The sequence below is a fragment of the Sorex fumeus genome, unplaced genomic scaffold (genome assembly GCF_029834395.1).
Source record: "Sorex fumeus unplaced genomic scaffold, SorFum_2.1 ptg000006l, whole genome shotgun sequence".
In the NCBI taxonomy this organism is placed as follows: Eukaryota; Metazoa; Chordata; class Mammalia; order Eulipotyphla; family Soricidae; genus Sorex; species Sorex fumeus.
The window spans coordinates 16,516,381-16,531,463 of NW_026606063.1; the positions used below are offsets into that span (position 1 = coordinate 16,516,381).

At 46.7% G+C, this 15,083-nt stretch overlaps 1 protein-coding gene across 1 annotated transcript in view; it reads left to right on the plus strand.

Annotated features, from left to right (window-relative positions):
- LDAH (lipid droplet associated hydrolase) overlaps positions 1–14,544 on the plus strand; it is a 112,897-nt gene extending 98,353 nt beyond the window's left edge. The window contains exon 7 of the mRNA XM_056127835.1: positions 10,911–14,544. Coding sequence (XP_055983810.1) covers positions 10,911–11,102 — 192 coding nt within the window. The 3' untranslated portion in view covers positions 11,103–14,544. The remainder of the gene's footprint in view (positions 1–10,910) is intronic.
- The last annotated feature ends 539 nt before the right edge of the window (positions 14,545–15,083 follow it).

Here is a 15,083-nt window from a genome sequence, read left to right on the forward strand (position 1 = left end):
CTGCCTTCCCAACAACCTGACAGTTACTTAAACTTAAAACTCAGTTCCTGGATCTGGGGTGTGGCTTTGTATTAGAGCCACATGTTTGACTTGTGTGTGTGAGGCCCTGGGTTCAATTTCCAGCACTGCATGGTCTCCCAAGAACCAAGAATCACTCATAGTAGTCCCCAGCACAATTGGATGTTGCCCCAAAGCAAATAAATAAACCAAGGAAGAAAACAACAACAAAAAATTCCCAAAGTAAAGTAGAGACAAGAGCTAGGAGGATTGCCCCATAGTTGGAAGCCTGCTTCATGAACTGGGGGAGAAGGCAGTTGGGAGAGAGAAGGGACCACTAAGTCAATGATGATTGGGGAGATCTCTCAGGATGAAGATGTGTGCTGAAAGTAGGCAAAGGACCAAACATGCTGACTTCTCAGTATCTGTATTGGAAACCGTGATGCCCAGAGGTAGAGAGAAAGTAAAAAGAAAAGTGCCTACCATAAAGGCAAGGGGTGGGGTGGGGTGGCATGTGGGATACTGGGGACATCGGTGATGGAAAATGTACACTGGTGGAGGGATGGATGTTCAATCATTGTATGACTGAAAATCATGAAAGCTTTGTAACTGTATCTCGTGGTGATTCAATAATTAAAAAACAATTTAATAAAACATTCCCCAAAGTTATACATGGCCATGTTTTAGATAATTTAGTCCACTGGTTTAAAACACCACAGACCAGTCGTGGTCCACAGGTGTCAAAAGGTTGGAAACCACTATTCTAGTCAAGGATACTCTGTCACATTTCAACCCAGACAGTCGAAAATTTCCTAACCATCCAGGATTGTCCATTGCAGTTTTTGAACTGTACATTGAATTATAAGATGCATTCATTATATATGGTTAGTGAGCCATGAAAGTAGAAGTGGGAAATGTATGTCTGTGCCATCTAGCCCGCAAGCCACAGAAGAGTTAGTGCAAAACTACCACATGTGGATGGCTTCCAGACTCAGCTTCTCCTAGAGCATCATTGGTAGGGTTTGGTTCTTTTTTTTTTTAATTTATTGAATCATCGTGAGAACAGTCACAAAGCCTTTCAGTGTAAGTCTTGGTCGGTCATACAATGATCAGATACCCGTCCCTTCACCAGTGCACATTTTCCACGACCAAGAACCCCAGTATACCCCCCTTCCTACCCACCCCCTGCCTGTGTGGAAGATTTCCATCTCTCTCTCTCTCTCTCTCTCTCTCTCTCTCTCTCTCTCTCTCTCTCTCTCTCTCTCTCTCTCTCCCCGTTGATCACATTCAATATTACGACAAAAGACCCAACATTGTTATTTGGAATTTTCCCCAACATTCAGACCTGACACAAAGATATCATTAGATAATTTGTTTTCTATTGCTGATTATGAAGAACATATGATGTCATGTGGCCACAGGAGCGGCCACACAAATTTGAATTTCTGATATTTTAGTAATAAACCTAGAGGGATAGATGGGTAAGCTTTGGTTCTTAGTTCAAATTCTCTACCAAAGAATATTTTATCTTCTTGGGTAAAATGAACCTCTTAATGTGAAAAAATCTACTTGACTATCTCCCTTCCTGCTTCCTTTCTTTTCTCCTCCTTTCCTTTCTCCTTTCCTCCCTCCCAGAAACTTCCTGTGCAGCCTCAGACATTGTGTTTGTCTGCTGTGCTTCACCACTGCATAGTTTTTTCCTAGAACAAATATATCAGACGCACAGCTACTTCCAGAAGAGCACTGTGGCATGTGTTGTCTTAGGTTGTGTCCTTCCAACTCTTGCCTAACTGTCGTCAAGGGCTTGGCACCACTGTCATCTGCAACAGCCTGATTTGAATTTGATGGCCTCCCCTTGTCTTCCTGGCCCCCTGTGTAAGTTATATTTTTTGCAGCCGTCAAACAGTGCTGGAAAGCCTAGCTTTCCCTTTCCCCCACCTGGAGGTCAGGAGCTGCATTTCTCATCTCCATGTCTCTGGGGCCTAGCACAGTACATGGTTCCCAGTAAATGGTAGGTACGAAGCAGATGTCTAGATGCCCAAAGCCAGTCGCCTAGGCCTTCTCTGTGTATGTCTGCTTTTGACTCTGTCCCATAGTGTATGTTCCCCATCTTCAAGAAATGGTTTTAAGTGCTTTTATTACTCCTCCCTCAAAAAAAAAAGGAAAAAAAACTATATTAGGTATCAATATCAAAATATATCTCAAGTGCAAATTTATGATTATAATATATACACATTTATTAACATATTAAATAAGGAGAAATAATAGCAGCCAGGATTATTATATAGTAAGTAGCACTGTAGCACTGTCCTCCCATTGTTCATCGATTTGCTCAAGCGGGCACCAGTAACATCTCCATTGTGAGACTTGTTGTTACTGCTTTTGGCATATCAAATATGCCACGGGTAGCTTGCCAGGCTCTGCCATGCAGGCAGGATACTCTTGGTAGCTTGCTGGGCTCTCCGAGAGGGGCAGAGGAATCGAACTCAGGTCGGTCGCATGCAAGGCAAACGCCCTACCCACTGTGCTATCACTCCAGCCCATAGTAAATGTATACCATATAAATAAATGACCTCAGATATTTGTATTAAGCTTCCTAGAAGTTGACAGTGATTTGAAAATATTACATAATTTCTTTGGTGACAGTACAGATACAGCTGTGGGTTTACTAATGCTGTTGCCTTGCATGTGGCAGCCCCAGTTCGATCCCCCACATCACCTACGGTTTCCCAAGCACCACCCAGAGCACAGAGGCAGGAGTAAGCTCGAGCACCTCCAGGTATCTCATACCTGCCTTCCCCCAAGAAAAATAGTAAAATAGTACTGGAGTACTGGTAAGTTACATTACCATTACTACTGTGTTTTTTGCCATTGTTTAGAATTGAGGGAAATACTAATAGATAGGGATTAGCGAAAATTTAGGATCTTTTCCTGTCCAAATTGACTAGCCCCGCCTCCCCTGCCACTTCTAGTCAAGTACCTGTGTGGGCCTGCGCACCCCGAGTGAGACATTCGCAAAGGTTGGGCAGCCTAGGGCTGGAACGGGGATGCTGGCATCGGAGCAGGAAGTCACAGTATGTCGCAGAGCCAAGAAGCTGTTTTGAGCTGCTAGGAAGCCATTGACGAGCTTTAGAAGGTGGTTATAAGCAGGTGATGTTCACAATGTTCGACAACCACATAACACAACCTCCCACCAACTAGAACACATCTGTGAGCTAAAGCCAGCCCAGGACTACCACCATTCACACCAGTTAGCCCCAGGAATGTGGCAAGTCGAGCAAACCCGAGGACTTATTTCAGGAAGGAAGTACTGCAAAGGAATGAAATGGAAAGGGGTTGAGGAGACTCTATAAAAAGCCTTTTGGCAGTGACTGTGTAGAATTTGGAAAGATTTTGAAGGTATTATCAAAGGCACTTCATGCTAATGGGCTCTGGGAGAATGGGGGCCGGGGCCCAGGGGATTTCTCTGGGTGGGATTTAGTCTTGAGACAGGGGAGGGGACATGGTAGGTGTGCCCTGAGCCTGGAACTGAGGAGAACAGCCGGGCTGCCTCTGGAGTGGAGGTCTACAAGGATGCATTGAATCCTAACCTCAGGAAGCGTGTAGAGGATGGAGCTGTGTGAAATCCCATCTTTGGACAGCACGCCCAAGGCTGGCTCAGCGAGGGACCTTGTGCTCCATTACCCTGCTGCCAGGGTCTCTTTTCTCTCTCCAGTCCCCATGGTTCTCAGCTTAACTCAGGGAAATACCTTCAACAGAATTCAGTGGGGAAAGAATCCCTACGACTTTTTGTTCCAAATTCACATTTAATCCCTTCCCATCTCAGCAAAAACAGTGCATCCCCCTCCACCGTGCTCTGTGGGGAAAAGAAAAACCTTCCAGCTCTGCTGAAAGCTAGTGGGGGGGCCAGCCCCTATGTGGTAGTGTGGAGAACCCCATTCTTTCCCTCTTCTCTGTATATTGGGCTCAGATTTTTCATGGTGTCTCATGTAAGTATGGATGGTTAGCATTTACCATCTATCTTCTTTCTCTTGTTGAGAGAGAGAGAGAGAGAGAGAGAGAGAGACCTTTTTCTACCCCCACTTTACTGATTGGCAGGGATGGGGGTGGGGAGGGGTCACACCAAGTGGCTAAGACACTGATCTAAGGAAATAATGCTGGGAGAAAGAACCAGAATTCCAATCCCCCTATATGTGCTTAAAGAACTTGAGCAGTTTCATGGGTTTTTGACACAGCAGTGTATAGAGGCCTCATGAGAATCCTTTCGTACTGAACAGAATAGCCCCAGAAATACCATTTACCACTCTCTACATCATATTATAAAACAGATTGCCAAAACTCATTTGCAGGGGCTGGAATGATAGCACAGCGGGTAGGGCATTTGCCTTGCACGCAGCCGACCCGGGTTCGATTCCCAGCATCCCATACGGTCCCCTGAGCACCGCCAGGGGTAATTCCTGAGTGCAGAGCCAGGAGTAACCCCTGAGCATCGCCAGGTGTGACTCAAAAATTTTAAAAAATCATTTGCAGTAATCTCATTGTTTGATTAGGTACGAATTTAGTACCAAATTTGGCTACCTAGTGAGTTATATTCCAAGGAGCTTCTAAAATGTATTTTATCCGTGAGTTAATAAAAGAATAAATGGATGGAAACATGCATTCGTCTATTTGACATTAACTCATAATACCTGTAATCCCACTGGCCTATTGAGCCAGATGTTTTTTCACCAGTTTTATTGAGGTAGAGTTGGCATATATGATTGTAATAGTTTAGAATATACAAAACAATGACTTGATGTATGTGTACACTGCTAAATAATTCTCACAGTAAAGCATTATCTTTTCTACTTATCTGGGTTTTTTTTCTTGTGATGAGAACTTTTGAGGCCTACTTTCTCGGCGATTTACAAATGCATAATATAGTGTTATTAACTTTAGTCACCATCTGGCACATTCTGTCCCAGAATTTATTTCATATAACTGGAAGTTCAGACCCCTTGACCCTCCTGCACCCATCCTCACCCTGAAGGACTTACTCCTCTGGTAACCACCAGTCTCTTCTCTATTTCTGTGAGTTTGTTGTTTCTTAAATTTCCCTTTTGAGATCATAAGCTGTTGGTCTTTCTCTGACTTATTTCACTGATAATGCCATCAGGTTCTATCTGTGTTGTCACAAATAACAGGATTTCCTTTTTTTTTTTTCCTATAACTAAGCTATATATAGGCATGCTTTTTCATGTGTAATATTGTAAGGCATTGCTGTGTCACCAAAAGTGATTTCTTTTTTCCATTTATTAGCCAAATCAAATAAGAGTACAAACTGAGGTCATAAGAGTTCTTGAGTTCTTACAATAAATTCTCTTGATGATGCGTGAAGTCAGTAACTCAGACTGTTACTGGCACAGCACTGGGCTGAGTGTGCAGTTCCTGCTTGGGGCCGAGCACAGTTACAGTTACATTCAGGACCCTTTCTCTGGCTGTTGTGCAGAAGGGCCGGTTGGTCTGTGCCTGAGTTTCTCCAGGCATGAGCTGTTCAAAGGCAGGGCTGTCTGCCCCACTCACTCCTCCACTTCAGCCCCTTAGCCAGTATCAGTGGATCGTCCATCTGAAGCAGCAAAAAGTGAACATACACACACACACACACACACACACACACACACACACACACACATACATCATGAGAAAAGAGGAATGTGTCTTGTGTGTGGCAAGTCCCCTTTATAGGGACACTGTAGCAGGGGGAGTGTTTTTAGGGGACACTGGAACTATCAGGGAAAAAACTTCGGTGAGCTGAGAAACTGCAGTGACCTTCAGTCACCCAACTGCAGAAAACACAGAAGGAAAACCAGAAGGAAGGCCCAGGGAAATCAAACTGTAGAAGCCCTGGGGAGATTAGATCTTGCGTCTAACCGAGAAATGGACTGCTTCACAGGACAGTTTGGAAACACAGAATGATCTCCATCTCAGTCGTGCGTACTTACTATCAGCTCTCATACGTATCAAAGCAAGTGCCAAGGAGACAGAAACTACAAGAAATAATTTATTATCCTAAAAACACTTGAATTTAAATAGCCTGTTGCCAGCCTGAAATTCCTAGTTAAGGATTCCCATGGTTCTGAGCCCCGGGACACAAGGTCCCCAGAAAACCTGCCGCTTCTCTGACAAGGCTCTCTGGAAAGGTAGGGACGGGACTCGGAAGGTTTGGGGTCAGTGAATTTTCATATCCAGTTTCAGACATGGAAGTCTTCGGGGCTTGTGCGTTCATTACATGGGCGAGTTCGCCAGGCGCTGCAAAGAGTAGTAAATGGTACTGATTAGGAAAACTGTCTCTGGATTTATAACCCAGATTTACAACTCACTAATTGCTTCAACTTAAATGAGTTCATCTCTCTAGGTCTCCGTCTCCTTTTCGGTGAAACAGGGATAAAATAGCTTCCTCGGAGTTTTGTCTTAGCCCAGAGCCCAACACATTATTCTTGTTTTCATCACTTCATTATTATTCCTTGCAATTCACTTTTACTCCTGGCCATAATTGTATGCACTCTTACCCACCATGCTCTGGTGGCCGGTTCTTTCTCTCCACTTCACCTGCCCTCTTCCGTCCCCCACCTCCACCTCCGCACACCCCATACTTTTTCAGTTTCCTGTTTAGGGTTACAGGTGCAGAGTCCTCTGTCTAGATCTATTGCCTGTGACTTTCACTCTCTGGGGAGCAGGAAGTACCTCGAGCCGGTGTATGTAAAGACATTAGAATAACCACATGTTTTACTTGTAAGCCAAGATTTTCACAGAGAGCCCTTTAGCAAATGCAACCCGGAGAACTTTTGATGAAACCAAAACCAAGGAGCTTCACCCTCCCGCCGTCACTGGGAGCATTATCGAGAGACAGCCCTGTCTCGGCGGTTATAGGCCGTGGCGGATTGTGCAGTGAAATCAGGAAAACACAGAGGAAAGGGCGAGTCCTCTCCGTTCACGCTGCCTTCCCCACGGATGTCACCGTGGGGAGGTTCCCAGCCCATGCCTCGGGCTGTGTGCCCCCACACACACACACACTTGTCTCTGAGTACCCCAAGGTAGGATCTGTGTAATTCTCAAGTGTCTGACACCTCCACGCTGGAGGCAAGGGGTAGCATTTCCCCAATACTGATGCTCATCAAGCTGGACTTCTCCTCAGAAACATTTCAAGGGGCAAGTACCTCCCCGAAAAGTAAATGCTAAGTTTCCCCTAGAAACAGTCTTTGAAGTAGGCAGAAAGAAAAGTGGGTGCAATCAGGGACTGCTTCTCAGTGGCTGCCTCCATCAGAGGGCTTTTCTACCTTGCTTGCTGCCCGATGACCCTTTTTTTTTCTTTTTTTTTTCTTTTTGGGTCACACGCGGCAATTCACGGGAGTTACTCCTGGTTCATGCACTCAGGAATTACTCCTGGCGGTGCTCGGGGGACCATATGGGTTGCTGGGAATCGAACCTAGGTTGGCTGCGTGCAAGGTAAACGCCTTACCCACTGTGCTATTGCTCCAGCCCCTCCAATGACCCTTTTGATGTAGGGTTTCTCCACAAGATTTCACCCCTGTAGTTTGTGGTGGTATGAGGGTTCCCTGAGTGCCTCTGTACCTCAGCTCTGGCAAGTCCCCGGATTCCACGAAATTAGGTCTGAAATTCCCAGTTTCCTCACAGTTTCCTGGTCTGCGGAAGTGCTGAGGCCCTGCACATAATGACTGCTCTGTAGGCTATTTTCCGGCTGTCATTTCCAAGGAGCTCTGCTGAGAGTTGGGGTTGATTCCGAGAGAACTGAATATTAGCTCTTTTGAGTGGCTAAACAATGCCTGCCAGCACACAGCTTGTCTTTCCAACAAGGAGTAACTTGCATGGGGTGGCAGATTCTAGCCAGCGGGCTTTCCCACACGGCCGGCCACGGTAATCAGCTGGTGGTTGTGAGTGCGCCGCATTTCAGAGCTGTAGAGAGACTGACGTCTGCAGGGAAGAAGCAAGCCACTGTAGGCCCTTCTGCTCCCCAGGAAGCAGGAAGAAGGTCCATCTCTAGAGCCAGCAAGAGGAATCGAGGGCTTCAGGATGAGGGTGGACCCAGAAACGGTGGTAGTCAGGAAGAATGGGATCAAAACAAGAGTGAGAAATCTGTGAGCCGCAATCAGGTACAACATTCCAAACTGCAACCCCATGTGCCAACCAGAAAAAGCTCTATGAAGTGAGCCGGAAGAGGTCTATCATGCACAGCTTAATTGTTGGTGGTTAACATTCTAGAGTGTTACAGGACGTTTTCGTATATAGCAATAACGTTACTGTTAGAAAGGCCAGTGTTTTTATGAGAACTGAGTTGCCTGCCCATCCTCAAATGAGGGGTTCAAAGATGAGAAGCAAAACCCTTTACTGAGCAATGCCTTATGTCCCTCCCTCCTACCTCCACCACTCTAACCTCTCCCGAGTCTCTGTGTCATAGTAGCGGAAGCTCATGTCCTGCCATACTGCCAGCATCCGGCCACTGGCACACTGAGGCTTTTAATCGTGCGGACAGCCTCCTTGGTGTGGCACAGAGGCTCTGCTTTCCCAGACTCACCTCCTGCTATCTTGCGCTCCTGGATTTGTAACCCTTTCCAATCTCCAACTCAGGCTCTGCTCCACAGCCTGCTCCCTGAACCGGAAGACCCTTTTTTTTTAATTGAATCACTGTGAGATACAGTTACAAAGCTTTCATGATTGAGTTTCAGTCATATAATGATTGAGCACCCATCCCTCCACCAGTGTACATTTTCCACCACCAATGCTACCAATGTCCCCAGTATCCCTCCTGCCACCTCTGCCCCACCCCACCCCTGCCTCTATGGCAGGCACTTTCCTTTTTGCTCTTTCTCTAATTTCGGGCATTATGGTTTGCAATACAGATATTGAGAGGGAACCTGAAGACTCTTATTGTTTTGCAGTAGCTGCCCAATAAGTATTTGCTGAACAGATGGAGTGGGTTAAGCGAGCATGAATTTGGTATATTTTTTCTTTGTTTCTTTACTTGTTTTTTTGGGGGCCACACCCAGAAATACTCAAGGCTTACTCCTGGCTCTTTGCTCAAGGATCACTCCTGGCAGACTCAGGGGACTACAAGGGGTGCTTGAGATCAAACCTGGGTCATCCACATGCAAGGCAAATGCCCTACCTCTGTATTATCATTCCAGCCCCATGAATTTCGTAACACTGCACTGTTGTCCCATTGTTCATCGATTTGCTCGAGCGGGCACATGAATTTGGTAAATTAAAGAAATTTCAAGTACCTATAACTGACCTCTGAAAACCATGTATAACCTTTATTTTTCAATCATAATATGGGCTGGAGCGATAGCACAGCGGTAGGGCGTTTGCCTTGCACGCAGCCAACATGGCCAACCCGAGTTCGATTCCTCCGCCCTTCTTGGAGAGCCCGGCAAACTACCGAGAGTATCTCACCCGCACGGCAGAGCCTGGCAAGCTCCCCGTGACGTATTCGATATGCCAAACACAGTAACAACAACATGATGGAGATGTTACTGGGCCCACTCGAGCAAATCGATGAACAACAGGAGGACCGTGACCGTGACCGGATATGACATCAGTCCTTTTATTATAATTAGCTTTTATTTTTAGAGCAGTTAACACTCTGTAGGTCTTCTGGATTAGATTTCAATTCTTGGCTGGGTCAGGGAGACAATAGATGGTGAGGAGTGCAGATCGTTTTCCATCCCTGACATCACGTGTCCCCCATCCCTGGAGGCCCCCCAGCCAGAGCAGAACCACCTCATCCATCCCTAGCATTGAGTCACGTAGAAGACAAGAACTAGAGATACAGAACAATGAGAACATTGGGGGCTGGAGTGATAGCACAGCGGGTAGGGCATTTGCTTTGCACGTGGCCTGACCCAGGTTCGATTCCCAGCATCCTCTGTGGTCCCCTGAGCACGGCCAGGAGTAATTCCTGAGTGCATGAACCAGGAGTAACCTCTGCATATTGCTGCATGTGACCCAGAAAGCAAAAAAGAGAGAGAGAGAACATTTTCCAGTGAAAATTAACTACCAAGAACTCAACATATGTATATGTTTATATATAATATGTATATAATACATATGTTTATAAATGTGTGTACATATCAGTATGCATGCAAACATGGTTGAAGATATATGTGTGTCTACTCACACAAAAACATACATGTGCACCTATGTGCAGGTGTGTGAGCATGATCGTGTATATGTCATATGCCGTGTGTGTGTGTATGTGTGTGTGTGTGTGTTTGTGTGTACATGCGCACACATGCATTGCATGGGCAAGTATAGATCAAGTTCTGGTACAAATCTACGTGATGCCTTAAGGAGGGTCTTCTTTATCTAACACTTGCTGCTGAATCAGCATGCCCTTCCACCACCTGGGGCCTGCCCCTAGAACTGCCAGGCGCCTGGCATGGCGCCCGTCACGTTTCATCAGCTCTTGAGAAGACTGAGTCTGCCCAACTCAGCTTTGCATGCATTCAGGAAGCATTTCCCAGATGCCTACTGTGTCGCCATGTAGAAACTAGTTAAGTGTGTATCACTTGGTGGTGATGTCTCAGTAACGCTTTCTTACACTCCTCCGCCATCCCTCCAGGATCCATCCCAGCCTCCACCTCAGCACCTCTGCTGGCAAGTTCTTTTAGTGAATCATGGAGCTCTCTCACACGAGGCGGTTCCTACATGGGTTTCTTTCCATCAGAGACCTCTCAGTTCACTCCCCTAAACCATGACAGCTCATGCCTCAGGAGAGCCACTCCCGGAAGGGACCCTGGGGCCAACTGATGGGCCAGGCCTAGGAGCTATTTTCAAAGCATTGCTGGTTACTCGTGTCATATCGGTGTTAGCAGGGAGAGTGTTTGCTAATACAATGTTTTTGTCCTGTCTTTTAGCTCACATTTTACTATGGTACTATAGATCGTTGGTGTCCAGTAAGGTACTATGAAGACATAAAGAAGGATTTTCCAGAAGGAGATATTCGACTCTGTGAGAAAAAAATACCTCATGCATTTGTCCTCAGGGATCATCAGGAAATGGCCACGATGGTAGCTGACTGGCTAAAGGATGATCTGTCCAAAATATAAGCACTGCCACAAACTACCAGACTGACAGCTAATGAGTGGTAGCAGTGTGCTGCCTCTTCGCAGTAATAGCATACTTAGTTGGTAATTACTTGATTTTAATGTTTGACACTAGAAGGAAAAATTTGAGAATCACTTGGCTTCAAAATAACCAGCTCTCCCGAAACCAATGTAATGTTAAATGTCAGTTATACCTCAAAAAGACCAGCTCTTAGCCCTACCCTGTGCTTCCAGCTGAAGTAAGCACCAGTGATAAAATAATCCACAGGTTTGAAAATGCATTTTCTGGGGCTGGAGCAATAGCACAGTGGGTAGGGTGTTTGCCTGGCACACGGCCGACCCGGGTTCTGTTCCCAGCATCCCATATGGTCCCCCGAGCACCACCAGGAGTAATTCCTGAGTGCATGAACCAGGAGTAACCCCAGTGCCTCACTGGGTGTGACCCAAAAAGCAAAAAAAAAGAAGAAAGGAAAGAAAATGCATTTTCCCAGGCTCAGAAAGGCTTGCAACAAGATGCCCTGTGGCACTCTCCATTTTTTTAGATAGGCAGGATCCTGGTAGACAAAAGGAAGTCCAAATGTAGTTGATACTTATAGAATAACAACAGTATAGATTAGGCCCTAGGAAATATAAAAGATGGGTGAATGCTAATTGTTCAGGAGGTCTTTGAAGACTGAGATCATGTGGAAGAGAGATTCAGTTCCACCAGCAGGAAGCAGAGAGCCAAGGGGAATCCAGGCAGTGGACCCAGAGCTCCCTGAAGGACAGCTGGAGACCGGCCGAGCCGGACCTCATCAGAACCAGACTGATTACTGAGACAGCCCCCAGCCCCACTGGTCACTTTTGGTGGCACACACCAAGTCAGCATTTGGTCTGGCCACTGGTAGCGTCAGCCATAGCAGAACCAGCAATAGGAGAGGCACTGCTTGTGTCCAGCTCTCGAAGCTTCCCCGAGGTGTGTGGCATTCGCATCTGCCTGCCATGGATGGAGGAGGAGACCCACCAGCCAGGGCTCTAGTCAGCTTACCAGAGATGAACTGTTCCAGGTCCCGCCCAGGCCATTCAGCCCAAGGCAGCTTCAAGCTCTGTGCCAGGGGCTGAGCTCGCTCGGGGGCGTCTGCACCCAGGACAGGGAGGCAGCGGGTGCCCCAAACCACGCCTCAAGCCTGTGGTTAACATATGCACATGCCGTGCATGTGTGGTGTGTGTGTGTTTCTTTTCCATAAAACTGCATGGAAGATGAACTGTGAGCCAAGCACTGTGCTCAGGAGTGAGGACAGAGTTCTGAGCCACATTGGGATTCTCCTGAAAATCTTCAAGTGATGAAAAAAATCCTCAGATTTCTTCAGGATTACCATAAATGAGTTCTCCATCTCCACATTAGCTTTGTTCGATATTGCTCTATCGGTGAACCCAAACAAGTCCCTCCATTCTGTAGCTTCATGTTTTCTGGGGGCCCGGGGGCCCGGCCAGCATGCTCCCTGCCCGGGAAGGACCTGCAGTGCCTCTGCTTCCCCCCACACCCACCCAGCCCCTGGTGCAGAGCCGTTCAATGCCACTGCTTCCTTGACCACTGAGGATGGATCAGAAACGCTTGGTAGTCTCCTAGAGAGAACCCCCCCCCCAGCCCATGGCACTTGCCTTCCTTCAGCACCCCCAAATGCCATCGTTCCCCTCAAAGCTCAAAGCCCCTAGGAAGAAAGAACCAGCTCTGGTGCTGCCAGCCTCCTGGAGAGGGCTGGCTGAGCTGCCATCGTTAGGCACAACTTGTACTGCAGAAAGAGAGAATGACTTCTCGAGGGGCCAGATGAGCCCCTGACAGAGACAATACGGCCGGGGGAGGGGACAGGAGACCCGGAGGCAGGCACAGAAGTCACTGTTGGCATCTGTGTGAGGAGGGCACAGAAGTATGTGAGCCCCGCAGGAGCTATGGGGGCGACTCCCCACTCCTTCCCCCACGCACGGAAGCCATCTCGGGTCACTCAGGCTGCCTGGGTTCGGAATCACTTCTGAGTACATGGCGGTTCTCTTAGCATGATTTCACATTACTCCATTATTTCAAAAGTCCACCAGCTTGCGGTTGTTTATGGTCAGTTTGGGGAGTTTAAACATAATAAAAAGTAAAGTGATCTCGGCAAAGGGCAGAGCCTTGTTTTCTGACACCTAAACATCAGATTGAATTTTTGAAATAAATGCTTGCACCACGCTTGTGACCTTGCCTGGCTGCTCTTGGCATGTGTGGGGCGGGGCAGACCCTGAGCAGTCCGAGCGTCCCTGGGTTAGCGTCTCTCTGTCCAGCCGGAAACCTCCTTGCTCACTCAGTGCTGCTCTGAGAGAAGAAACAGCTCTCAGTCCGAGGCTGACGTTTCATGAGGAATGAAAAGCTACGTGCATGCATGCATAGGGATGAGGTAGATTAGGACATGTGAGCACTGGAGGCTGGACTGTCTGTGGGGTTTGTTTTTGTTTGTTTGTTTTTTTTTTGTTTCATTTGGGGGCCATACTCTGTGGTGCTCAGAGATTGCTGCTGGTGGGCTTGGGGGATCATATGGGGTCCTAGAGATTGAACCCCTGTCAACCACGTGCCAGGCAAGTGCTCTACCTCCTGTACTATCTCCAGCCTCTGTGTGACATTTGAGTTGCTTCATCTGATTTGGCCTCGGAACCTTCATTTATAAGACAGACTTAATGATAAGGCCTTCCTCAGAGCATTGAAAGAATACTTTGAAAGAACTAGGGTGTTAAAATTAAACTGTCTACCCAAGAGCATGTTCTCAATAAAGATTGGATATAATAATTATTCTTATCGAGTATCATCACAATACAACACAAATAAGCAGAAGACTTCAGTTGATAAGGGGTGGATATAATCCATGTTCAGAGCATTTTTGCCAGTACATCCCAGTGAGCCACCATTAGTCCTTGCTGGTGGCCTGATGTCCTATGGGCCTGTCTAGAGTCACAGGAAAGAGTAAGGTGGGGACCGTGGCTCTTGTGACCCCAATGTCTGGTGGCAGAGCCCTCTCTCCGTCCACTTCTCCCTCCAGCAGCCTTCCAAGGCTTTGTTTCTCCTCATCCTGTATTGTTAGAAGGTAAGGAGGAACATGAGGAACATGATGAGGAGACCAAGAAACATGACATTGCCACATGGGATTCCCGGGTCATTAATAATGTTTTCATTATTTTTTAAAAAATTATATATATATATGGACAGCTTGGAGCTATACTAGCGGAGAGTGAGAGATGGGTTTTGATTTCCTGATTTCAGTTGTTGGTTTCTGATTCACAGTGTTTAATCATGGAGAAGCAGGGAAATACCTCTGGTGATGTATCCAAAGCATGAGCTCTGTTGTTGATTTTTCTTTCCAATGGCTCAAAAAATAAGAAATACTCTTTGTACTTTACCTGCAGCTTTTTCATATGTTTACTTTTGAAATTAATAAAAGAAAAATATTATTCCTTAAATGATGTTCCCACTTCTTGTGTCTCAGCATTTCCTTCCAGAAAGGGGATATCATGTCTCGGTCATTATTGGAGATATGGGGATCAAATCCTGAATGTGTCGTTTATTAGATGTGTGACATTACACGGACCCCCGAAACCCATCCCCCTGCAGTGTTTCCCAGATTCTGAAAAAACTTGCTTCCATCTGGAGGTTGAGGTGGTGGTCGGATAAGGCTCTGCATGTAGCATTCGGCACTTGTCTGGTTCATGCTGGGCACTCCCTTTAGTGGCCCCTAAAGAAAGGACTAATGGGGCTGGAGTGATAGCTCAACGGGTAGGGCGCTTGCCTTGCATGTGGTCAACCTGGGTTCGATTCCCAGCATCCCATATGGTCCCCCAAGCACCACCAGGAGTAATTCCTGCGTGCAGAGCCAGGAGTAACCCCTGTGCATAGCTGGGTGTGACCCAAAAGGCAAAAAAAAAAAAAAAAAAAAGACTAACAAGGTGCGTCTCCATTTTTTTTAAATAGGAATTCGGGGC